Genomic DNA, 26,954 nt, shown 5'->3' on the forward strand with positions numbered 1-26,954 from the left:
ATGCATGAAAGGGTTAATGTAACGACTGTGATAATAAATCACAATTCAGTAGTGTTGAAACTGATGTGACAGCAGCCAGGAACATAGCAACTCATGACCACATGGTGGCAATTTAAGCTCTGAAATCTGCAGCTCAGGCTCAACCTGTTGGAAGCAGTTCTGTCTAATGTACTGCTCAACCATGACAACGCTGTCACCGCAGGCAAGACTAAATATAAACGCAACGTGAAAAGGGAATCTCAAACATCATCACTGTGTTTTTCATTCCTCTGTCTGACATCTGTGACCAGGCAGTTTTTTGTCCTGTCATCTTTAACAGGTTATTATACAGCCAGTTTGGATGTATAGACTAAACATTTATTACAAAATACATGGCATTAATTGTATGTTTTCCACACATAATTTAGACAAAGCTGTATAATAGAGCAACACTGCGGATTAAAAAAAACACTAAGAACACTTACTGTTTCAAGAAAATATCTACTATACAAGAAGTCTTAACCCATAAGGACCTAGTGTGACATTTGTGTCAGTTCCCTAACGACTATATTTAACCATCCTTGAGTGGTTTATCACCATTTATTGTAATATTATCCTCTGTATTTTGTGTTTTTTCTTCAGTGAAAATCAGGTATTTTCCAACATTTAATTCACTGATGTTCATAAAAGCTTAAAGTTGAGGATTATTATATCAGAAATAGAGAAAACTGAAAAAAGTGACGTTTTCAGCAAAATCTATGATTAACTGAACATAACCCCAGTGTGTCCATCTACTGTCAGTGATCAAACTCTATGGTTTTACTGGTGAATTAATGTTGTAGAAGATGACGGTGTTTCCACGTTCGCTATGGAGCCTCTGAACAAATGGGTCATATCTGATGACTATGTAAAGATGAAAAACTGTATTTTACATCAATTATTTACATATATTTGTGGATTAACAGGGATTAAACAGTTTATATCAGTAAATGGTTTTGTTAGATGGTGGATGTTTGGGTCTTTATGGGTTAATTTTATATTGGTGAAACTTCATAATACAAAGACATCATATAGTGTAAAAAAAAAACAAATTACATTTTTGGTCAAATACAAACAGCAGCTGCTGGATTCAGACTGTTGGCTTTGCTTCAGCTGGGAATTAAACTCCGATATTGAGCCTTTTTCTCATAAGAAAAGACCACAATTTTTCTCTGTGACAACTGTTATTTTCCCTCATATCCTCCAAAGACCCAGGAAAATAAACTTTTTTTAAATTTTTTTTTTACATTAAATAATTACCTTGATCAGAAACGGCATGATGCAACAGTTTTTTCAGACACATTTTATATGGAATGTCATTTGTTTTAAGTAAAAGCTGTGAAACTCGTGTCCCCTACACAGGACAAAATGCATTGCTGGGTCTCAGAAGGGTAAGGCTTTTTTCCTCAGAATATTGTAAGTTTTTTGTTAAAATATTGATGTTTTCATCCTCCGTGTGGCAATAATACTACTTTATCAGGAATAATTACTGTGCTACTAAAAGAACACAAACCAATAAAACATATCCATATATATTTTATTCTCAATACGGCAAAATACAAAGAATATTCAGGACAGACTCTCATTAGTCACAATTAATACTCACTTCACAAGAATGCTTTTAAATTACATAACCTAAGTTTGAAGACCAAACTCAATGAGTACCTTTTATCATATTGCATCCATCATATATAGTATCTCTATCATCAGTTCTCTTAAAACTAATCCAATTTAGACTATTGTACATAGTGTATGCTGCTGGTCTCATTTGTGAGACAACTTTAAGAAAAAAGATGTTATACAACATACTGTATAAACTGCTACAGCTGTTTATGACATGTAGAGAAATGCCTCTGTTTCAAAAGACATGTTGGACCAATTGTTCAAAAAGGGACACAGTAAATACATCTTTCTCATGAAGAAGGAACAGACGTGGTTTTACATAACAGACTGTACACGCCAACGTCCACATCCATCCATACATCCCATGAGATCGACAATATACATTTCATGAAAAGTACACGCCTCCATATCAAATACAGAGAAGAAAATATTTGCACTTGCATCTAGAGACATTGATTATGTGGCGACTGTGATACTGAGACAGTGAAGCAGAAGACAGAACATACAAGCACATTAACAGAGAGACTGGAAAATCAATTTTGATTTACAGTGTTACAGATTGGGATGTCATCTGTAACAGCTTGGAAGAAGAACAAAAGCCCACAGAGGAAAGAGAGAGGAAAAAAATGTGCATAAAGTATCTCACAAATGTATTTACAGCATTTGTAATTTCAATAAAAATGTCAACCTGTAGTAGAAATTCACCCTTAAAGAAATGTTATATTTACAATTTATACATTTGTATTTAAATAGAAACATGCAAGTGTTAACATCTTCCTACTGAATGTCAAAAAACTCATCTTACCCCTGGATTCTTTCAAGTTAGAATTAATATTAATTACTACTTTACAATGAAATCTCATCATGAACACCTCCAATACATTTACATCTCATCAAGTTCATAAAATGGTGTTCCTTAAAAGGCAAATTTAAAGAAAAAAAAAAAAACTGAAAGTAAAGGGGCAGAAAAATAAATAAGTAAGTAGCAAACTGTTAAAAATTACTCTAATGCTAAATTTGTACATTTGACTATTAGATAGTGTAGGGAACACAAGGCGTGGACCTGTACTTACAAAGTGTACCAGTGTATGAAGACATTGACTGGGCTGGAAAAACCCACTGAGGAATTCCTATGAGAAAGTGGCCTCCAGCTTTAAGTACAAAATGGCTCAAGCCATTGGTGTTTGGTTATAAAAACAGATCTATATACATATATTTATATATATATACTAAACCAGTACACAAAATTGCAAAAGCTAAAGGCATTGGACACTTGAGTTCAACAGGTTTCTCTGAGGCAGAAAGAATCCCAAATCAAAAATATTTTAATTTTCCAACAGAAACAGATCTTTGTAAAATCCTGCATAGATTAAAATATACCTCCTCTGACTTTTTTTGTTTGAAAGTGCAAGAGGAAATAACAGTATCCCCTCCTACAGTAAAGGCCAGGAGCCATTGGAGGAAAGAAACACAAAACTGGACAAAAGAAGAATGAAAAAACAAAACAAAAACAGGTTGTGTCTGGGTTAAACAGTAAAGATGTTTGTTTTGTGCTGAAAACATGAAAGTTCTCATTCACAAAAACTGATGTTTATAAGCTCTTGTTACATAAACTAATACGTATATTTTAGCATTGTGGCACTTTTCTACTCAACTTCAAAGACCATGTGACCTTGGCTTCAGTATTTCCAGTATGTATTAGAGTAGTGGGCATGATTACCAAACAGCTCAATGCTGACCTAATTGTTGAGTGTAATATTTAGGTGTGGGTGTGACAATAATCTACATTTGCTTGATGATCATTTTAGATCACCCCTTATTGTTTTGTCAGGACACAGCTGCTGTACCACAAAAAACTACCTGACACATTTTCTATCTGATTCTGTGTGGTACAAGCATGATGAACAATTTTAAATTATATATAGAAATACTTTGCATCTCATAACTCCTGTTCAACCCTGTTTTATTCTACGCTTTGAAAAGTTATACCTTCGCGTGGCTGAAAAGGAGGGGGAAAAAAAAAGAAGGAAAAACTGCTTGGTACAGTATATAAATAAAATCTATATTGGACGTTATACTTATTTGAAATATATAATCATAGATTTAAAACTCTTTGTTCTATAAAATCAACACTGCTAATCTGAATCACTGATGAGTTTGCTACTTCAAAAGGACAGTATCCATCTGTCCTGTTTTGCTTTTGTTGTGCCGATATTTCCCAAATTCACACAGACCCAGGAATATAAACTGCAATGTAGACAACTGCATTGTATACGCGGATATAGACCTCAATACTCTGACCCTCCCTGCTGTTTGGTAGAAAAATACACTCTGTGCAACTGAGGACAGATCAAAGAAAGGAAAATAAAGTAACACTGTGTGGAAGTGACTCGTCCTAAAGGAAATTTTTTCTGTGAACAATGTAAGTGAAGTGTAAAACATTCCATAGGAAGAGACTGGAATTGCAGAGCTTCAAAGAAGCTGCAGATCTCTTAGGGAGAACGTTGGTACATAGTCAATTATAAATGAAGGTGAAGAAGTCTAAGAAGGCCCTGCTGGCGGCCCCTAGAGGTCACGTGGCTCCTTGCATCCACTCAGACAACAGCTGACTCGACTAAATACTATTATTTTCTTTGCTAGTATGGTTAAAAAGATCATGATACTGAGGAGAAGACGCTGCTCTAAACTAATACATTGATCGATATAAATTAGGTGAAGGTTTATCGATATACATGTCAAGTATTAATGAACTGTGCACATTAGCCCTTCCTACAGTCTCTAAAATGTGGAGGGCATGCTCCAACATTAACCTCTAGTGGCCTTGAGACTGAGACAAGATTTTTAGACGGTTCTTTTTTTCTCTAAAATATCAAAGATTTTTAGATTCAATTTAAAAACAGACTGCACTTTAAACATAATTGTTGCCAGCTTCCATTGACTGCCAAGTGTTAAAATGCACAAAATTCATAACAAGAGCAAAAAAAGAAAATGAGGGAAAATAACATAATTATTCAGATATGAAACATGATAATTTGTTTTCCTGTTGCTCACATACAAGGCACAAAAATGATAAAGAGAAGCCTTCATTTTAAAGCACCTTTGGTGTTCATGGGAGGTACTTTGGTGAAACAAAGTAAAACAAAAAGTTAAAAGCCAAAGTAGCCTAAAAACCAAACCCTCAGTTTAGTGTATTCCTAATAAATAATTCAGCTGACGCTTCTGTGCCAAATAGATAAAAACATGGCCTTCTGTCACGTCAAAGATTTCATAAGAACATCTGTATGTGAAGCATGGCGATAAACTCTTTTCACTCCTATGCTGCAGTTTGGAAGCGTCTCCCTGTGTGGTGCTCTAGAAGGTGTGAGATGTTTCTAAATTGCTCAGTGTTTTTGGCAAGCTGGTGTAGAGAATGGACACAGTGTTGGAGATATGTCTGAGGAGTTCATCACAAGTGTGGACATGGAGGACCAGAGGTGGACTGGTGTGTCTGTGTGCATACAGTACATCCGTTTGTGTGTTGTGTTGTGAGGCATGCGTGTTTCACGTTTCTGAAGCATGTTCTTGAACGTAAGTGGCTGAGGTGTGGGTGTGTGTGGAAGAAGCAGCGGCAGCAGCAGCAGCATGGTGCAGGGGGTGAAGTCCTCGCTAGGGAATGAGTTTAGCGTCCAGGCGCAGCCAGTGGAGGCCCTGCCGCGTGTAACGCACCAGTTCTGTCATGCTGCTGGTGTTGAAGATCAGAGGACCATCACCTTATCCAACTCCAAGAAAAAGTCTGAGGAAAAACGCAGCAGGAGAGAACAGTCAGTAACTAGAAGCACTCGGAGAGCGCAGACCTCCGCCAAGGCTGATCAGTGGCCCCCCCCGTGGGCCCCCCCACCCCCGATCACCACCAAAATTTAATCATTTCTTCCTTATCCCATTTCCAACAAACCCTGAAAATTTCATCCAAATCTGTCCATAACTTTTTGAGTTATGTTGCACACTAACGGACAGACAAACAAACAGACAAACAAACAAACCCTGGCAAAAACATAACCTCCTTGGCGGAGGTAAAGATACAACGACACTGTAGGAAGTTAACGGTGGAAAGAATAACATGAGACTTTTATCTATGATAGACTTTGTAAAGTGTGTCATATGAACTTGTCTAAATACTATTTCCTAGCGCAGGGGTGTCAAACTCATTTTAGCTCAGGGACCACATTCAGGCTAATATGATCTGAAATGGGCCAGACCAGTGAAAAAAGTACAATTACATTATGAAAATGTTTACGTCTACGAAATTTCCTTAAAAATATGAACAAGAAATGTCTTAAGAAAAATAAGTGCAATTTTAACAGTTTCATGCCTCAGCTTCTCATTTACACATGTACATTATGACTTACAGATCACAGTGGATCTACAAATACACAAAACATTTAGTAACAGGCAGAATTTTGGTCCAATTACACTTCTCTTCAGACATTTCATGTTGTTTATATTTGTTCAGGTAATTCACATTGTTTGTGAAAGGATGGTTTCTAAATTTACACATTTTCATGTAATTTCACTTTTTTTTTGCACTGAAACAAAGAAAGTTTTAGACTTGTCATTATTTCTAGGTTATAATGATAGTATTTTACTGGTCTGACCCACTTGAGTTCAAAGTAGGGCTTCATGTGGCCCCTGAACTAAAATGGTTCATTGTTAATATCTTCAGTGTAAATTTTGCACATCACAAATTCATCTCATGGGCCGGATTGGACCCTTTGGTGGGCCAGTTTTGGCCCCAGGCCATATGTTTGACACGGCTGTCCTAGTGCCTGAAGTTACACCTTCAAGTTACCTGTGCTGCTCAACAAAGCATCCAGATCCCCATAATATTACATTTATTCACAGACTTCCATCCTTCTTTGGACAATAATTACTTACTCACTGCGTTAAGAGTTGATCTGAATAATGTAATTGTTTTTTTACTCCTACTACTCAACAAATTGCACTGCTGATTACATTTACAATCAAGTCTGTATGTTTTAAAATGTCTGGTTAATAATTAACTGTGGTAATGCTACTGCCGTCCTGGACTTCTTTATGATGTTGGTGGACAGGAGATGTTCAGGGTGCAGTATTATATTCTCACTATGTCAGTATTTCACTGTAGATCACAGAACACATGCCCTTAAATGTAATTTGTAACAGATTACTCCATGTAAAATCTGTATTTTAAATACTCTGAGATACAGTAATATTGTCTTACATTACCATTACATGCAACAGTGTCAATTAAAGTGTCATTCACATAACATTGTTACAAAAACTGGCCTGAACCCAGGAATCACTGTGAACACCTGCCAACACTTGCTGTAAGCTGTGAGTTTATGGAAACACAAAAGCAATGTGACATTCTGTCTGTCAGAGAGGATCAACACCCAATTTTTCCTTGACTTTATATTTTCCAAAGCATCAAGTTAGAGAGAAAAGCAGCTGACAAAAAGATTTATCTTCAGCTCTGCAGTAGAACATTTTGTTTTCACTCTGAAGTGTTACTGAAGTGCATTTGTTGCTTTGCTGTTAATCCTCTTCAAACAAAACCTGCACTAGGGGGAGGCAGCTCTTACCTTCTACTTTCACAGTGTGAAATGGGTGGAAAAACATGAAATAAATACCATCAATATAAATTTACTGTTCAGGTGAACGTGTGATTCAACTACCCATTGTAAGTACTCACTTTCCTTGTTTTAAATCAGGGGATATTGAGTGCTATCTTTTACATTTCAGATTCAGCAAATAATCTAGACTTAAAAGCAAGTAATGTATTGATTTTTAAGAAACTGTGTGCTGTGTAATCTCTACACTGCAACTAAATACATGTATTCCACTACTTCGCCGCTGAAAGCATGTCCACTTCCTATAAACTCCTACAGACAATTCATTCATGAAGATGTTAAAGCATATGTGTCAAGCATATGGCCCGAGGCCAAAACTGGCCCACGTGATGAATTTGTGCAATCAAAAATTACACTGAAGACATATACAACCAAGGATGTTAAAATCATTTTAGTTCAGGTTCCACATTCAGACCAATATGATCTAAAGTGGATCAGACAAATAAAACACTATCATCTTTGTTTTAGTGTGGGAAAAAAAAGTAAAATTACATGAAAACATGAAAGGTAAGTGCAATTTGACCAATATTCTGCCTGTTACAAAATATTTTGTGTATTTGTAGATCCACTGTGATCCGTAAGTTGTAATGCACATGTGTAAATGATAAACTGAGGCAGAATATTGTAAAAAATTGCACTTATTTCTTAAGATATTTCAGGTTGTTTATGTTATTCACATTTTTAAGGAAAATTTGTAGATGTAAACATTTTCATAATGTAATTGTACTTTTTTCACTTATTATTTTACTGGTCCGGCTCACTTCAGATCATATTGGGCTGAATGTGGAACCTGAACTAAAATGAGTTCAACACCCCTGCGTTAAAGGGTTTGATGGTAAATGTATGTTTGCCAACAAATCAAACTCTGTTTCCATGTATACCTTTCTGCTCCTTGGATAGTTGCTCTGCCTGGTCCCAGACCTCTGTGGCGTACAGGAAGTTGGAGGTGACCTGGACATAACTGGCCGCCATCTGGTGAATACGCTGGGGTATGGTCACTGAAGAGCTGCCGCTGCTACTGCTGCTGACCGCCGAGTATCCGCCGGCGGTGCCCGGAGACAGTTTGGGAGACACCGGAGAGGGCATGCCTGCTGCCTTACTGCAATGGCGAATGGAAAACAACATGCATTTTAACACGCACTCAACACAATGGTACAGTTATTCTAAACAGAAACTCCCCCCGAGGCTGTAATAGTAGATTATTACAGATACCAGAAGTCATGTAACTACTGACAAGTGTGACTCAATAGTTAAATGTTCTAACTGATTTGTTTCTTGACGATCTCCATGTATAAGGAACAGATTCAGTTCATTTAATCTGCAGAAAGCAAAGAACAACATGACTTACTTTCCCATTCCAGGAGAGGGAGCCTGGGTGTTACTCAGAGAATTCTGTCAAATAAAATAAAAGGGAAGAACATTATGTACAAAGAGTGCAAGAGAGGTACACATTCATGAAAACTACAGTCATGGAAATCACAGTGGGCTCCATCGCTTTTAAAGGCATGCTCATAAAACGTGATTCAAGTACCTTTAAGTGTTCAGTAAGTGTTTTGGAATATTTTAGTGCACTGTCTTTCCTTAGCTTGAACAACCGCAGGTAGAGGAGGGACTGGCATCGAAGGCTGTGAAGTGAGAAAATGGTGTTGAGAAAGGTTAAATAAATAACCTGCAATTTGAGAAGATGAGAGCAGTGCCATTAACAACAGATTAAATAAAAAAGGGCGGGGGGTGTTCTACCAAAATCCACAGTTAAACACAGTTACTGCTCAAAGCTAAGGGCTCAGGAGGGAACATACAGTTGGAACAGTCCATTTCTAGACATCAGACCACATACTCACCAGAGCACAGCGAGCCTCTTGTCTGCTGAAGTAGCATCTGGGGCCATGTAGCTTTTTAACTTCATAGTGTATCTGATGGTGGAGATGAACAGAATATTAAACCATTAGTCATACTTTAAAGATAAAGGGTGTGTGTCAGTGATTCGGCTAACTAAACCTGTCCTTACTTGATAAGCTCCACAGTTTCAGCATACATGGGGAACGGAGATTTAGCCTCTTGGGCACTCTTCTCCAGAGCATTACCACATTCAATAAAAGACACCACAGCGTCAAGGTAATACACTGCCTTCTCAAAACGATCCAGCTGTAAAAGAACAGGAACATAAAAACATTTGAACCCTTCACAAGGACAACTTTTAAATCATTTGCTCCTCTCCTGTTATTGTTTATTTGCATGAAACTGTAAAGTCTGTTTCAAATGTAGGTAATTAAGTTGTAGTCATTAGGCTTTGGCTCTTACCAGTGCATCTGCGTTGTGTTTAAGTTTCTTGGCCTCTTGTAAGTAGTGATCTGCTGAATGGACTCTGAAAGAAATTGTAAAAACACAAATGCTTACTTTTCTGAATCACTGGAAAATGAAAACATCATAGATTTTCTGTGTCCTTTTAGAAACAACATGACTTGTAACAATGACTTAGTTTGTTCACTATTTCCTCTATGCACAAAAACTTAAAGCATAAAGCACAGAGACCTCTTCCCTGGAGTATCTGTGCTTTATGTCCTCTCAGGTTTTCCCTGGATCATGTCCGGACCTTCTGCTGTGGTCCTGCTTCTCTCCTGCGTCCACTGTCATTGTTCATTTATCCCTATAGTTGTGATCGTGTTTATCACATAGTGACATGGATGGTAGAGGTTTCTATTATTGGAACTAACAGCTGTAGTAGTAGTATATCCACTGTTAGTACTTGTATTAGGAGTAGTAGTATTAGCAGTTATGGGTATCTGTACTAGTTACTGATAGTTAAACAAGCAACAGCAGTTCTAGTTTTAAACAGATCAGTTTGCTGTGCATCCATGTGTCTCTATTTCCCAAATCTCTCTCTTCTTTTAACCCTCTCTCTTTAACCCCAACTGGTCATGTCAGATGGCCATCCTCCAGGAGTCGGGGTCTGCTCCTGTTAAAAGGAAGTTTTTCCTTCCACTGTCACAAAGTGTTTACTCCTGAAGGATTCTGTTGGTGTCTCTGAATTGGATTAAGAGTTTGATTTAGACCAGCTCTAAATGTAAAGTGTCATTAGACAACTTTTGTTATGATGTGGTGCTATATAAATTAAAATTTGATTGATTTGAAAAACTTAAAAATACTAATAAAAACATTACTGAGCACTATTGTTAGCTGCTCTTCATTAATTGAATAAGATGTTTGTGTGTTGATTCAACCTCAAACACAAAAATAAGAGGTGAGGCTACATGGTTTCTTCATTGTGGCATGAAAAGGACAATGACTTCCAATGGTGTGCCTTTAAAATGGAACTTTACATCATCTCTTGCATGCTGGCACATCTATTCATGACCTTGCAAACCTCCAACAGCTTTATGCATCAAAGGTAACCCTAGATCCCCATGGCAGTTCTTTCGACATATCCCACTGAGACTTATCCACGGTGGAAAGAGCTCCTCTTACCTGTCCTCAAACACCAGCTTGGATCTCTGAGACTTGGAGCCGTCTGTGGAGAGCGGAGGCACAGCCAGCTGGTTATCACAGCCTTTTGAGGATTTCTCCTGCAGAGACGGCAAGCGAGAGGGAATAAAGTTTCATGGAAAGAAGGAGGCTGGTGTTTGAAGTGAAACTGATAAAAATGGAGGAAAAGGTGTAGGAGTCTGGGAGAAATGTTTTGGATACTGGGTATGGAAAACAAAAGAGAGACGAGCTGGACACAATATAAATACACAAGGCATACATTAGTACTCCTCAACCAACATTCTTGAGCACTGACTTCCCTTTCTTCCCATAGCAGCAGCACCATGTTGATCATACTGTTTTTTACTTGCTCTGTGATTTAACTTCCCCAGGAGAAACCACATTGCACAGATGGCAAATATGATGAAAGAGTGTGCTCAGACTATCGCAGTATCTGCAATGCTTGTTGCCAGGAATTCACACAGACAGCAAATGCCCTGAGATAAGGTTACTCTTCACTCACCTTGCTTTCACGAGCGCTTCGGCCCTTGTCCTCTCCTTTCCTATGTTTGGAGGTGGAACTGCCCTTGGTGCTGTGGCTTCCCTCCTTTACACTCCCCGTCCCACTGGACAATGAGGTGGAGGACTGACTCACTGTCCTCTTCCGACTCGGATGCTCCGCTTTGGGGGTCCGCTGAGGACCAGATATGGAGGGAGACGGAACGGGCTCTTCTTTCTTTTCCAAAGATCTTTTGGACCTGGAGGGGGAAAGTAATAGAACATTTAGTTTCAATTTAGAAGATAACTTTCAGTAGATGTTCTATGACGAATAAATATCCACAAATATATCATCAGACGCTCTTCATGCTTTCACTGACACTCATTACAAGTCACAGGCTTCATTTTTGGCAAATTATGATAATGGATGGAATACCTGGGATTTTCTGTGGGTGATAATCAGTTACACAAGGAAGGATACTCACTCTTTGCTGTTTTTATGATGAGACAGTGACTTATCCTCCAGCTTGCATCGCTTGCTCTCTTGTTTAGTACCTTCATCATCGGTCTGAAACACAGAATTTTAATTTGTCATCAACTCATTCTTGACAAACAGGCTTTTTCTATTCAACTGGAAATGTGGTTGCAGGTTACTTGTGGACACCAAAACAAAGGGAAAAAAAATGAGTTATTAGGTGAAACATCATATCTAAAGGGGCTGTAGAGATTCAGAGATTTTTTAAAGTCAATTCACTAGATGCACAGGACATGCAGAGAACTTAGATACAAATTTTCTTTCATCTTGCTATTCAATGCCATAAAATAAAAAGAGGTAAAAAGAGAATTAGAATAAATAAGTGGTATAAAAGATAAACAATAATAGAATATAAAAGATATAAATCAAATCTATTTACAACAGCAACAGCTATGACACATAGGCAGTCTATTGCCGCGTTTCCACTACATGGTACCGGCTTGACTCGACCTTTTTGCCTTTCCATTACAAAAAAGGACCTGTAATCTGGTACCCGGTACTATTTTTTTGGTATCACCTCCTCCAAGGTTCCAAGACTGAGGAACAGATACTAAAACGTGATGTGTAAATACTGCTGGCCAGTGTTTGGTCAGAGAGTCTCTGTGACCCACTGTTTTATGAAAAACAGATGTGGAAGTTGACAGTAAATATAGTCGTAGGTTAATCCACATGATGACAGCCCGCAAAACTACACCATGGTCGGTTGAGGAGATTCAGATGTTGGTTTCAGTACGTGTTTTGTGTGTAAAGAGAACTGGGTTTTTTTTCTCCCAAAATTATATTTTTTATTTTGCTTGTCAGTAAAAGCTGAATTTTACAGTAAGAACAAATTTTAATCACTGTACTGAATAAAATAACACTTTCTGCCCTGAACAATAGAACCCATTCTTATTCCTTGACTACTTGAATACAGTTGTATAAAACAGGCAGGTGCACACATAAGGCCAAAAGGGGGCTTTTTTAAAATAAATAAAGTTCTGCATAGGGATGTAAAAGAAAAAGGTGGTATAAAAACACCATGGTTATCTACCGTATGCATTTCCTTGTAATAGCGTGTCACGGTATTATATGTGTCAGAGCCCTGCACTGGGTCAGGTACCCGCAGGAACTTAAAAGTGAGTTACTGTGTAGACAAGGTGTTTCATCACGGGTTGGGTTGTGGGTGTAATGTACACAGGTACTGGTTTTAGAAAAGTGGTGGACCCGTGCAGGACTCTGATGTGTGTTGAGTCCAAAGCCGCTTCTCTGTCCGCTGTCTCTCCCCGCGTTGCATGCTCACATGCGTGGCGAGAGAGAGAGAGGCAGAAACAGAGGGAGAAAGAGAGAGAAATCAATTGCAAAACCAAAAACTCATGGTCCATAGGGGTGGATTGTCCCATGCAGGGCTGACCTAACGATACACGGTTTTCCCGAGTACCGTTGCATCCCTACTGAATATGTGTCACCACAACTGGATGACCTTTAACCAACCATCATTTTCCAGGAAGATGGTGCACCACCACATTGGGGACTGCATGTTGATGGGTTCCTAAATCAAACATTTCCAGACTGGTGGATTGCAAGGGATGGTCCAATTCCGTGGACACCTCATTCACCAGATATCACCGCCCAGGATTTCTTTCTATGGGGTAATGTTAAAGATATCGTGTATCGAACAAAGACACAGGACCTAAATGACCTGAAGCAAAACATCACTGATGCCACTGACACCATTGATGAGGCTATGATACAGCCAACATGGCAACAAATCTAGTACCGTCTAGACTTGCTTTGTACAACTAATGGTGTCCACATAGAGGTGAAATAAATGAGGCAAAAAAAATCCTTCAGTATCTACTTTTCATTTTGCAATAATTTCCACAGACTTGTCTATTCACTTGCTTTAATAATACATTTGTTAAATTATAAAGATACTTTATGGACACCATGTATTGCATTGGGAATAGATGATGGAAAGGGCAAAGTTCAAGAAGATGTCCTCAACATTTCAGGAGTTCACTTCAAGAATCACTAAACAATTACAGAAACAAAGCTACTACAAATGTTTCATCACCACAACTTCCCTTCAAAAGCACAATAAAGTACAATGTATTAAACTGAAAAGGCAACAAAAGAGCAGAGAAATGACTGAAATGATCGATGAAGTACCTTGTGTTTCCTTTTGCCCTTGCTGGAGCTCTTCTCAGAGCTCTGCTTGGTGAAGTCTTTGCTGTCCCTGTCAAGAGAGTCATCCCTCTCCACTTTAATCTCGACAGGCTCCTTGTAGGGTCGCCCTGGGATTCTGGACAAGAGGCTGAGATCTGAAGTGAATGGAAAAAAAAGAGAGGGTACAGTTGAATGTAGGACAAAGTAAAGAAACGTTTCAGCAGGGTGCAGTCCTATAAGACAGCAGTAAAACCCAGATTACAGCTGGAGTTTGCATTTTTCCCCATTTATGAGCATTTTGGACTAACCTATCTTCACAAGTAGGACCTGCTGCTGAGGTGGCCTGGCAGGATACCGTTCTTCAGGGTCACTCAGAGGAGACAACAGCTCCTTTTCTTCCATTGGAGAAAACACACACACCGGCGTCCTGATGCTCTCCGTGTACTTGGGTGTCTGTGACGATGACGGGATGCTCTCGTTCCCCTCAGAGTCTGACGACGAAGAGTCTGTGACAAATTCACGAGACTTCTGAGTCTGAGTCTTGGTCGGCGCCTTGGCTTTCCGTTTGTCTGTGGTACTACTAACGGTGGTCGCAGTCGGCCTCGGGGAGGATTTGGGTTCTTTTTTGAGGTTTGGTTTACGGGAACCCTTAGTAGCAGCTTTGGCCCGGTGAGGAGGGTTCTCTGGAACTGGTTCGGTCTCCACTCTCAAACCTCCCTTGGGTTCCTCTACCACTAGTGGTTTCTCAGCCTTTTTCGGCTGTTTTTTACCAACAGCCTTACGACTACTAGTCCCACCCTCACTTTGAGCAGGGGACTTTTGCCGACCACGTCCACTCTCTGCACCTTTTTGTGCTGCCCTCAAGTCCCTGCTTGGGGCAGGGGCTGATGAGTCTTTTGACCCCCCTCCCTGGCTGCTGTAGCCACGTCCTGAGCTGTTGTCTCGGCCCTCCTTCTTGCATTTAGTTGGAACATTATTGTTGTCCACAGGAGACGCTGGGGAGAACTGTTTAGCCTTTTTGAACCAGTTGTCCAGCTGCCACTTGTTGGCCATGGGTTGCTCAGGCTAAAGGGAAGCAAGGACATAAGTTATTACAAATCAACATGTATGACCTAAAACAGCATTATACGTGTGAAAAGCTACTGTTAAGTCATTACTTCGGGTGAAGCAGGTCGTGGGTGCTCATTGCCTTCACTATCTGTTGTGCTGCTTTCACTCTCGCTGTCTGAGCCTGAGCTGCTTTCTGATCCGCTGTGGCTGCTGGAGTCATCTCTCGATTGCTCAGCTCCTTCACTGTTATTACTGTTCAACAAAGTAAAACAGTGTTATTTCTGAAGTCTGTAGTATTTCTTAATGATTCCAAAACAAACAAAAATCATAATTATCTGATAAATCATCATCTAAATTCATTTCTGTCATCATACCTATAAACTGCTAATTCTAATCACCATGTATATTTACAAAGCTGTAATTTGCGACTGACAAAGCACTGTAGAGCAGGAATATAAGAAACAACATGACAGAAAAGAGAGTTCTTCTAATAAAAATCCATATTAGCACAATAAATAAAACACTTGACATTGCTTTTGTTTCACATTCTGATCGATTAGGGTTAAAGCCAAACGTACCTTGCTGACGTGTTTCTTGAGGTGTTTTTCGCTGAGTCCTGTTCTCCATCACTGTCCTCACTGCTGCTTAGCTTCAGGTCATCTTCCAGCCTACTGACACAGTAAAGTAAAATAATCAAATGTTAATGTTGGTTTATCCCAGTATCATTTTGGGAGTGTGAAAATCATGTGTCTACCAAAGGCCTTGTTCAGACCACCAGTCCAAATCTGATTTATATCCATATTGTATCTAGATTGATGTGATCTTTACCAATGCACGACAATTTGTCACAGTGTCACCAATTCAACAACTGATATAATAGTGCAGATGGGTTTGTTATGTCTGGAAACACAAATCTGATCTGATCTCTTGCAAATAACAGTGTGGACAGACTGTGACCTGATCTGATTTGATAAACAAATCTGATTTGCCTGCAGTTTGAACAAAGCCAAAGGTACTGTGCCCTAGCTTAACAAGGTTTCATAAATATTTATATTAATATTTCATTGAACCAAAAACATTAGGGAAAGGGTTAAAGCACTCACGTGGGCTGGTCATCACAGGTTTTGGGGTGGCTGCTGGAGCTTTTGGAAGAACTGCCGCGCTCTGAGGTGGACAAATAAGACTATTAACAAGAATATATAAACATATATGTTGTTTGTTTTTTCTGACACTTAGTTTTTGTAAGTTATTTATAATTCTGTTACACATAACAAACAACAATTGGCAACATATAATAGTCACAGTCTAATAGTAATGATAATTTACATTAGTTATGAAATGGCAATCAAGTTACCTAATTAATTAAATTTTAAGAGCAGAAGTTTATAAAGCATTTCACAGGACTATGAGACAAACCACACATTAATTGTATTTACAGAAACTAATCCATTTGCCCCATCTTATTATGAAATGTTCATTTTGCAGCCTCAGCATAAATGTTAATCTCTCCATTGTGTGAATTTCATCAACAATTTTCAACCAGTCCTTCAGCACCGGTGGATCAAGTTGAAGCCATTTACGAGTGATTGTTTTTTTTGCCGCAGCACCAAAGGTTTTTTGAAGGTATTTATCACTTATTGTCAAATCATCAGGAACATCTCATAACAATAGTGACAAAGTGGGTTGCTGTAATTTAAAACCCAAAATCTGTTCTATTTTTGTCCAACATCTTTCCAAAAAGTTGTAATTTTTAAACAGAACCAAAAAATGTGGGTGAGGTTTGCCTCTGTGTCCCTGCAACCCCTCCAACAAGTAGAAGCATTTAAGTTTCTACAAAACTGTTGTTTTGGTGTTATAAAGAACCATACTAAATTTTTTAAACTAAATTCTCACCAGTAGGCTGAAGAGGAGGTTGAAGTAGTAGATTCCCATATATTGTTCCATGTTCACATGATTTAACAGTATTCAAATCTTTCTCTCATCTTTTTTTAACATAATCTGTTGAGTCTCTTTTGCCTTTCAACAGGCCTTGATAGAGCTTAATAATACTAGACTAAGATTACTTAGAGTGATCTTGTGAGACTAGTCAAATTATCTCATTGGCCTCTGAAATACACATTTTTAGTATGTTTGAAGAGAGATATTGTCGTACTTATAAATACCTACCCCCCCTCAAGTCATATTTATTTTGCAGTGTTTGAAAACTTGTTAAATTATTTTTATCCAGTATCTTGCAATATAATGTTATCCCTTTATGTGAGCAGTTTATAAAACTTGAATCAATTTGATTAGGTATAAACCCAGAGTCAAAGTCAGCCCATCTAAGAACCCGTATCTGGCTGCACTAATTTAGTTCCTTCACAACTTCAAACCATGTCAATAGTGTAAAAGAGACCAACGGACTTAATTCCTTTTGACAAGCTGCTGTGACTTTCTGATCTCCAATCAACACTAGTATTGGAGTATTTCCACACATGTTCTCCATTTCTTTCCATCTAGCCTCGCAGGCAACGTATATGTTGTTTTTATATTGGAACTGCGTGTGATACTTACTGTGTCCACTGGGAAATGGGTGAGGGTCCTACAGGTAAAAGAAGTATTATAGATTAGTTTCATAAACCCACAGCAGCACAAAGTGAAAAACCAGCAATACTAACTGAGATGAATTACTTCTATAGGATTAATAAACAGATACAAGATACAAATATGAACCAGGCTCTACTCTAGGATGGATGAATGTTGTGTAAGGTCAGTTAAATGCTATAGGTAAGTAAGTAAAAACTGAGCTGTGTTACTTTATAATAATCATTTTAATCCAACTGTAAACACAGGTAGTGGTGTAATGCTTTACCTTAGTGGGGAAAGGAAACTTGGAGGGCTCTGTTTTGCAGGGGGTGTGAATGGCTGTCAGGGGAGGGGGCCATGACTGAGTCATTTCCTGCGGGGGAAAAGTAAAGTGAACAGAAAACACAGGAAAAAGAGTTCAAAAGGTGTCAAAAGGTGTTGTAAGGTATGAGTAATATTTTATTGACTCAGAGCTGTACATGTTTCTTTGGAAGCGCTCATGATGACATGATCATGACCCTGATTCACAGGCGGTGATTTGACTAAATTACATGATGAGCGTACCTTCAGGATTTCATCCACACAGTTGGCGTCACTTGAGCCCTGAACACAGAAACATCACACTTAGCACATGTGGTATTCAACAGCATGATTCCACTGACGCAGGTGAGTGGTGCCGCCATTTTGAGCATGAGTCATAATACAGCACATGTTAGGTCCGACCATATGCAATGAAACGTGTTGCGTCGTTTCCACATACTATAGCTAAACATAAATTTCACTAAACTGAATTATATGTACAACCATATAATTCAACCATGTATACTGTATAAAACCAAGACCCTTAAATACATTCATACCTACCTGGATTACAAACATAAAGCCATGTTCCTCTTACCGTTGTGTATCTGTGGTTCCTCCACTTACCATTCAAGGACAGTACTTTTAGGAAGTTATAATATAATGTTAATCATAATACAGGGTTTCCACAGGTCTCAGTGAGATCAACTTAAGACTATTTAACACCATTATGAATGTAATTTAAGACTTATTTCACACGTGGCTGGTATAGGGATCTGATGAAGTTTCTAATTTGACGGGTCTTTTTGGGCGAGGTGCTGCAAGCTTTAACCAAGCAGTGCATGCAGTATTTTAAAGCCAGGTCTCACCCCAGATTAAACTAATGTGAACAGAAGTCATTCTGAATGTGACTGCTCCTAGAAGTTGCCACCTCATGATGAAAAGAGATGCCAAGTTAATCTATACGCAACATCATGACAGTTGTTGGATGTGCTCAGATACACTCTAACCAAGTTGCACCATTGGCATGACTATAACTTTGTTGCAGTGTGAGTATCACAAATGTTTCATGTAAAATTAAGTACAGTTAAGTCATCTTTGTTAAAGTAACTTCTTGAACTCATTTTCAGTGGTCCACAGAAACCCTCAGAAATGGATTATTAAAGAAAAGCATGTGGACTGAGCCTTACCTCTACAGGCTGTGAGGGGATCTTCAGTTTGGAAAGTGAGGCCTTGCCGTTGGACTTCATTTCTCCCATGGTGCTGCTGTGCGACTGTCCGCTGTAGCTTTCTGCTTGTGAGCTTTTGGGTTCTGCTGTTTCTTGGCCGTCCATAGGCCGCACATAGGCTGTAGGCTTCTGCAGCATGGAGCTGGGCTTGGACATGAGAGACGGGGGAAAGGCCTGACTGGAGTGTTGTCCACTGGGGAATGTGTGAACCCGCGAGGGCGAGTCCCAGTTGGCCTCTCTGTCCCGAGGAGACTTGGGCCGGTAGCGCTCCTTGCTGTGATGCTGCTCAGCAGACAATGAGCTCCGGGAGTGACTGTTGCTGCTTGAGGAACTCAGAGTGCCTTTAGCTGGGCTCGATGTGTGGGATTTTGAATGTTCAGACCCACTGCTGTGTTTACTTGACTTCTTTTCCCGCACTTCCCCTCCGTGTCTTTGGCTACTACTACTGCTGCCGCTACTGCCTCCGTTACCCCTCTGGCTACTGTGTCCGCCCTGAAGTCCCGACCGTTTCTGGGACTGGGATGAAGATCCTCCTGCGGGGCCAACTGGAGTCCACTTACTGCTCTGGCTGCTACTGCCAGTACCAACACTGCGCTGGTCTCCAAATAAAGGTGGTCCTGATTTCTCCTCAGAGGAAGACGAACTATTAGAGGGTTTACTGAGCTTTGGAAGTGTGTCTCCTCCGATCGGCTCTTTCATCTCGTCGTAATTGCCCAGCATGCTCTGAATACGGCTGGACAGTTTATCTTCTTTGCTAGACTGAGGAGAGAAGCAGAAAAATAATCTTAGACTCACAGAAAGAAGACAATGAAAAAAAGGGGCACAGAAATTTTGCATTTTAAATGTTTTCAAGTGTGACGTTTACTGACATCTAGTGTCGAAGTTAGACACCAAATGAATAATCTGCCTCTCTTTTCGTGGCTGCAAAAAATGCACAAGTGCTTGTTTAAGGCCCTATTAACTCTGGACCACAACCAAACATAGTAGGTAACCGTAATACACCTGAATGCTGGATGTGACCCGCAACAAAAATGAAATTAAGAAGAAGTCTGTTCTGAATTAGTGTAGACACATGACGGTCTCAGTGAATGTGATATTCTCCCCCTGTAGTTATATACAGGTTATTGTTAAATAACAAAGACACAACAATTCTTATTTGTGTGTGATTATATCCAAATAAAAACATAATTGAGAATCTTCTATTCAATTTCTGCAATTTGATCCTCCAGTCCTTAAACATGAGCCCATACAATCACACTACACCAGAGCAGCCCTCACTTGTCGTGAATGCAGATAAGGGTCCGTCTATAGGTCCAGGTTAATCAGTCACTCATAGACCACAGGTTTCAGCTGACCAGCATGAAACTGGTCCGTGACCAGACTGGAGCCTGCTAAGAGTTTCTTGTTTCACATTCAGCCTCAGACCACTATTTTGTTTGACAGATTCACAAAGAGGGTGGGGAAACACAAGCTGTTATCTGTAGTTGGAATGTAACTAGCTGGGTCATAACACTCTACTACCTCCCACTAGCAAGGCCTGGCTCACACGTGTGTGTGTGTGTGGTTAGTGAAGTGTGGCTACACCTTTTCTTTTTAAAAGTTTTTTTAATCTTTCACTTTGTAGTACATAGCTATATCCAACACTTACGAGACTGCTAATGGAATAAATATAGTCTTTAAATTACTTCAAAAAAAGCTTGAATTTTATGAAGCTTGCATTCTCAAACAACAGCTTACCATCAATAATAATACAATGTCTGTGACTTTGAATGACTTCATAAGCAATAGTTTAAAAAGGCAGTTCAACCATTACTGAATTTGCTCAAAATTAATAAATACAGTTTACAACACTTGAGATGAAACATTGAGCAGACAAAGAGACTGTCTGGTATCAATCAAAATATTCATCATACTTCAAATACTACTTTTTCATATGTTCTGTACTATATATATATATATATATATATATATATATATATATATATTATTTTGTACATTTATGAAAATCCCCCATCTCTTTTCATATTTGTATTCATTCCAAAAAGTTAACGTGAGAGGATGGTTTCAACAGATAATTTGTGCTCTTCATTCTGTTCAGCTGAGGTACAACGGTTTTAACGCTGCACCATAAAAATCTTACTGCTCTGCTGGTCTACATCTGGGAGGCCACAGCTGCAGCTGTGTGCACACATGGCTGTTAATGCACACAGCAAACTTCCACTTAGTGGAGCATGACAGGAGGGAGGAAAAAAGTCAAACTGGCGCTTACATAAGACTCAGACAAGCAGGAGTCAAGAGATAAGTGTAAAAAAGCCAGGGACTTCTAGACCTGTCTTTTTTATTCACCCCAGTTTTCTGGTCACCGTTTGGTACCCCCTATTTTTGCTAAAGCAGATATTTTAACTACCTGAAGAACAAGCAGCACAATAAGTGATTATGTGCTGCAAAGGCTCTTTTCTTCTGCAAAGGCAAAGGACATTTCCCTCTTCAAAGTCAGCTTTTTTACCTTTTGCTTTGTTGTGGGCCAAAACACACAGGCCAGCACTCATCACTCACCTCTGCTCCCTCTTTCTATTCCTAACCTGTCAGGACACATTCTTCACTACTGCTTTGATAGCTCGCTCTGGCTAAGGAAAAGGAGCCACTTACATCTGCTCAAATCTGGTTAGTGGCAAAGATTAGACCAGCACAGAGAACACAAATCCTCTTTACAGTTACACTGACCGGTTGTTGGCCTACATCTACGTATCTGTAAAACCTGGAACCGGAGGAGGCTGGTGAGCTTAGGCAACAGCAGGCTGAAAGTTTAGCATTTCTTAATACAAGTCAGTAGTATTAGGGTAATTGGTACCAAAAACAGCATCAAAATAAGATTAGACACTGTCTTTTTCAGAAGAAGGAGCTTGTTTCAGCATGTCGCATAAATCAGCTTCTGCATGGTAAACAAAGCATGTCTTATGTTTGGCCTATTTAGCTTTAATCAGGTGTAAACTGTAAACAAGGACAAGACCGCAAGTCTGTGAAGGCCTGCAAGGAGGACCAAAAAAAAATTAATTCAGCCTAGCAACATAACTTATCCTCAAATTGTAAAACATGTAGAAAGATTTATTTTCCTGTAAACAGACTTAAAGACTTCTTTCCTCCAACAGCCCCCTCCCCATGAAAGCAGTTGACTTATTTCGTATAGGAATGAAGTCAAAACACAAATGGCCTAGATCATATGTACAGGTGTATGTAAAAAACACCACAAAATGAGGATTACCACTGCTACTGTGGAAGCCCAAAGGTACCATATTTCAGAGCTGTTTGATTGCCTGTGTCAAATGGTTTGTAAAAGCCAACATCAACGTTTCACTTTGGGCAGATCTCACTTCCTGTCACTGTTACCTAGGTGACTAATCAACTACGTGATAAAAGTGGATGTGAAGCAACAGAACTTACCACTTTGTAGGGTTCAGGAAAGAGAGGGGAATTTGCTGGAAAGGCCTCTCCTCCTCCCTGTTGGATTTCTTGATTTCGCCTTTCTCTTTCTTTCATTCGGAGCACATTCCGGTCCTCACGGTTCATGTTGCTGATAAAACAAAAGACGACAAATCAACATAAAAATACAGATGAGACGATAATGCAGAGAAGTGCCTCGTACCTCATGAGGAAGCCTATTAAGAAACAGCAGACATACTAACAGATGTGTGTACTAACAGTGTATTTATTCATTCATTTTTTTATTTGACCTTTACTTAACCAGATATAATCCCATTGAGATTGAGATCTCTTTTACAAGTGCGATTTAGCCAAGAGGTCAAGCAGCACACAACATATCATAATGAAAAACAGGTTAAAAGTTTGGTGATAACAATAACAAAAAAATAAATAAAAACAGGCAATAATTTAGTAATAACACAAAATAATAAGAGTTTCACAAAATTTTTTGAAGTACAATGTAGTACACACTGCAAGTTAATGTGACTCAGATAAATGACAGTTTTCACAGGAATATTACCTAATATGACTTACAACAGGTTGTATAGTCACCTTATTTCAGACTGTTAACACCCATTCACCAGCATTTATTAGATCCTTCAAAGTTTTTACTGATGTGCAAATACTATCTAAAAGATTAGCATCATCATCATCACAACTCCATGCATCATAAACAGAGGATAGTAGAGATGACCTGTGGAGAAAGTAGCCTTTGATAGGCTTACGCTAGTCTAGACACTGTAGCCTACTGCTGCTAATAACCTTGTACAGATGGCCGGTGTAAATCTGCTGAGCTGGAACTACTCATTGCCAGCCAGTTTCAACATTGTCTCCTTCACTATTAAAATGAGCCGTTAGCACATCATGTATGCAAATCAAAGAGGAAAGACTAGGTTTTGAATTGAGATGAGCATGTTAACCTGAAGCTACCTTGGGATTGGAAAAAAGCGCCCATATTTTCTATTTAAGCACAACATGATTAGTCAAAACATGAAAACTGGAAAACATTTTCAAGTGTGTATGCTCTGTGCTGCTGTCCACTTGGAAGATTAAATCATACGCATATGAAACTAAAGTGTGTTTACATTACAAACAACCATAACAAAAAAGACAAGGATGACTTTTTTGCTTAGATCCTTGTTTATCAGAAAACGAGCACAAAAGCCCTGAAAAACTGGCTCATCACCTCCACCTTCAAACCCAGTAACAACAATGTATTTAAGGTTGTTGACACAGTATAATGCTGTAGCCACCCACCCTCCTCCTAAAATGTAAACACAACACAAGAAACAAGCTCCTTTTTGCTAATTATCACTGAATTATCCTACTTGTTTAAAAGAAGCAGAGTAAAAAAAAAAACAACAGCAAAGCCCAATCTTGATGTGGTATATGAGACTAATAAAGTCTCCAGGAACAATATCCATAACTACTATCATATGCCACATGAGCAACTGTGGTTTGTTGTTTCAGACCAAGTACTGCTGATACAGAACAACAATGCTTCAGGTTTTTGTTTTTTTAACAACATGTGTCTTTACATTTATAAGCCTGTTGGTAAGTCTAAATAGTAATTTCCAAACCAATGTTTTCACCGAGGTTATGCTCATTTACATCATCAACACCACCTGCCTATGAGTCATTACTCGAGCAAGCAAAATGATTTATAATCCATAGCCATGTTACATTAAACCAAAGCTAGGGAAACAACCAAGGTCATAACCGCCTTGTGGTGTTTTAAACTCACTGTTAATGCTAGCTTTATCAGGTGAGGTGCAAGGAAAACAATGGTTAGGCTATCAAAACATCTATTCACACAGCATTGCTCTCATCTCTGAAACTCATCCAATTAGGCAATGCAGATACAATCAGAATAGGAAAAAATGTTACAGCTAAACTCACCACGGATGAGCATTTACAAGCATCTACTTCAGCCTTATTTTGGTTAAACCAACTCCTACTTGGTCATTTTTTTCTACCACAAGTTTACAAGTATCAATTATCATACAACTTGGTCTCAAATTAAGTTTAAAAAACAAACAAAAAAAAAACAGTTAGTTGTCACACAGCCGATGAAAGCAAATGAAGCTCTCTACATCTTAATAGTTCATGTCCTGACAGTGTGTTTCCCATGCAGGTCTGACATATTTCCAGCTGATCAGATCGTACCGAAACGAGCCTGTTAATGTCAGTTGAGGAGTGTGGCTGATTGTGAGAATATGTCCCTGTTAGGACAGTGTTAAATGACCAAATGCCACGGGCACAGAGTCTCCATTGTAAACACTACTCAAGTCCATTCAGGCCTCCTAATTGACTTGATCTGTTGGTTTTATTAGTTGAACACGAGGTCACGCCCTGTTATACTGTAGCAGCACTTAAAAAGATCAAACAGACTCAGTTGTCTGCCACTGGTTTCAGTGATACTGGATTATCGGAGTATACTAAATGATAGCATCTAGTCCCATAACAAACTCGAGGTTTTGTGTTTTTGCAAAATCAGACTCATGTAGTGATTCAAAATAATGTAGATCAACTTCATGATTAAACTGAAAGGTTAAACTAAACTTAGAAACAATGTTACTGAAGAGAAAAAAATAGAATTCCATCCCTTGGTATAAAAACAATCACAGAGTACTTTGGGTATTGAGTAAATAAGGAAGTACACAAAGTACCTGATAACTTATTAGTGACCTGATGACAGTGAACATGATGTTCAAATATGAACAGGTCACTCACCTCAATGTGAACCAGATGCCAGGAAGTTAAGAATCACACATTTTATAAACCCTCTACAATTAAATATATTTATTCTATGGTGACCCTTAGATGAGACAGAAACAGAAAGTCAGCATTTTGTAGTAAAACTGAACATTGTGTCTCCACAATGAACTGGCACAAACTTGACTACTTTTTGGCATTTAGAAGATATATGACTCACTTTAAAATCTGATCTACCTGCACTTCTATCTGCACTTTTAAAGCATCAAAAACACAACTATAATGCTTGATCATTACACTAAATAATTTTATGCAACGTGCGTCTTTACAAGTTGGGCATTTCCTGCAACATGATGATGGGATGTCCCCAGATCTCATCATAACGTCCTCTGAATCATTTTATGCAAAATGTCACGTAGCTTCTTCTTAATTTAATCTGCAGTTTTAATGCCAACTGTTTGGGCAGTTTCATTGGAAAACCGATTCTGAAAACGCTTCAACACCAACGTGAGCAAACTTTAATATCAGTTTTATTTACTTAACGTGTGACTACAGCAGGTCTTCATCCTACTTCCAAGCAATACACAAACATGGTGAGACAGACAATGTAGAAGTTAATCTAAGAAGAAAATGTCGTGTTACAACATGAGACTAGAAGACTTGTATTGTTATCAAACTGTAATGACCAGCTGCGTTTACAGTAATCACTCAACAGTGCACCAGACTCAAAAGGTCAAAGTCCGCAAATGCTGAAAAGTCAGTTCACTCTGTCCCTAAATTAATCAGCTCATCTGTCTCTCTCTAATTCACAACATAACAACCAGGCCACGTCTTCAACGCATGCAAAAAAGGAAGAACTGATGTTATCTCAACAACATGAATACAGGACTGTGCTTCTGTGACACAGATATTATCTTAACTCAACATGACAATACCGGCCGCAAAGTATTTAAGAAGACCAAAACCAGGCCAGTGAAACTATGCCAAAAGCTTCCTCCTGTCCAGATGCCAATAAAAAGAAGTAAAGCAACCAACTAGCTGTGCATTTCTTACCCTGACTGAGAGGCCATGGCCCAACCACTGAAACATTGGAAGGAGGAGGGAGGGGGGTTCACAGGATCTCCCAGGGATTCAGAAGTATTCTCCTTATGATCTGTCAGGCTGAGTTTGTTTGCCGACTTCCTCTAGTTAAGACACCTGGGCCTTTTTCTTTAAATATCTGTGGGTGTCAGGCTCATAAAGTGAAACTGGAGTTTCTTCACTCGATTCGAAGGTACAGTGTATTTCCTTGGAGTGCAGACAATTCTGACTTAGGGAGGGGAGGTGACTGCTCGTTCTCGGGAGATACCACATCTGAAAGCAGTGGGGGGTTGTAGCACGCTGGGGAGAATAGGTGTAGTTCAGGGGTCGGTGTAGCTTTTGTTTCAGTTTCATGTATTGTGTGGAGTACAGGTTAATGAAAAGCACCCGGGGAGGATGGGAAAAAGGTTCTGTCTGCTGTATAAATGCTGAGTGAAAGTAAAAACAAAAGATGAGTGCAAAGAAAGTCCTAGTTCGTCTGCTCTCGACGAGTTCCAGACAGTCTGTGTGGTTTTAAAAGTTAACAACACTGTGCCAAATCTGAAAATCAGCTTCAAATAAACTTCTAAGGAGTTGAGAGGAATATTTGAATTGCAAAAAAAAAAAAAA

The 26,954-nt window shown here is 39.0% G+C and overlaps 1 protein-coding gene across 1 annotated transcript; it reads right to left on the bottom strand.

Annotated features, from left to right (window-relative positions):
• Positions 1–1,536: 1,536 nt before the first annotated feature.
• On the bottom strand, positions 1,537–26,573 carry aff4 (AF4/FMR2 family, member 4). The gene is given in 22 exon segments (XM_030154971.1): positions 1,537–5,387; positions 5,390–5,413; positions 8,168–8,385; positions 8,635–8,678; positions 8,818–8,911; positions 9,128–9,199; positions 9,295–9,431; positions 9,588–9,651; positions 10,752–10,849; positions 11,272–11,506; positions 11,732–11,814; positions 13,930–14,081; positions 14,235–14,991; positions 15,084–15,228; positions 15,555–15,644; positions 16,080–16,140; positions 17,530–17,557; positions 17,828–17,914; positions 18,106–18,144; positions 19,032–19,829; positions 22,512–22,641; positions 26,319–26,573. Coding segments are annotated over 22 exon segments (3,474 nt in total). The 5' UTR covers positions 26,336–26,573; the 3' UTR covers positions 1,537–5,286.
• Positions 26,574–26,954: the final 381 nt, after the last annotated feature.

This window comes from Sphaeramia orbicularis, chromosome 14 (assembly GCF_902148855.1).
Source record: "Sphaeramia orbicularis chromosome 14, fSphaOr1.1, whole genome shotgun sequence".
In the NCBI taxonomy this organism is placed as follows: domain Eukaryota; kingdom Metazoa; phylum Chordata; class Actinopteri; order Kurtiformes; family Apogonidae; genus Sphaeramia; species Sphaeramia orbicularis.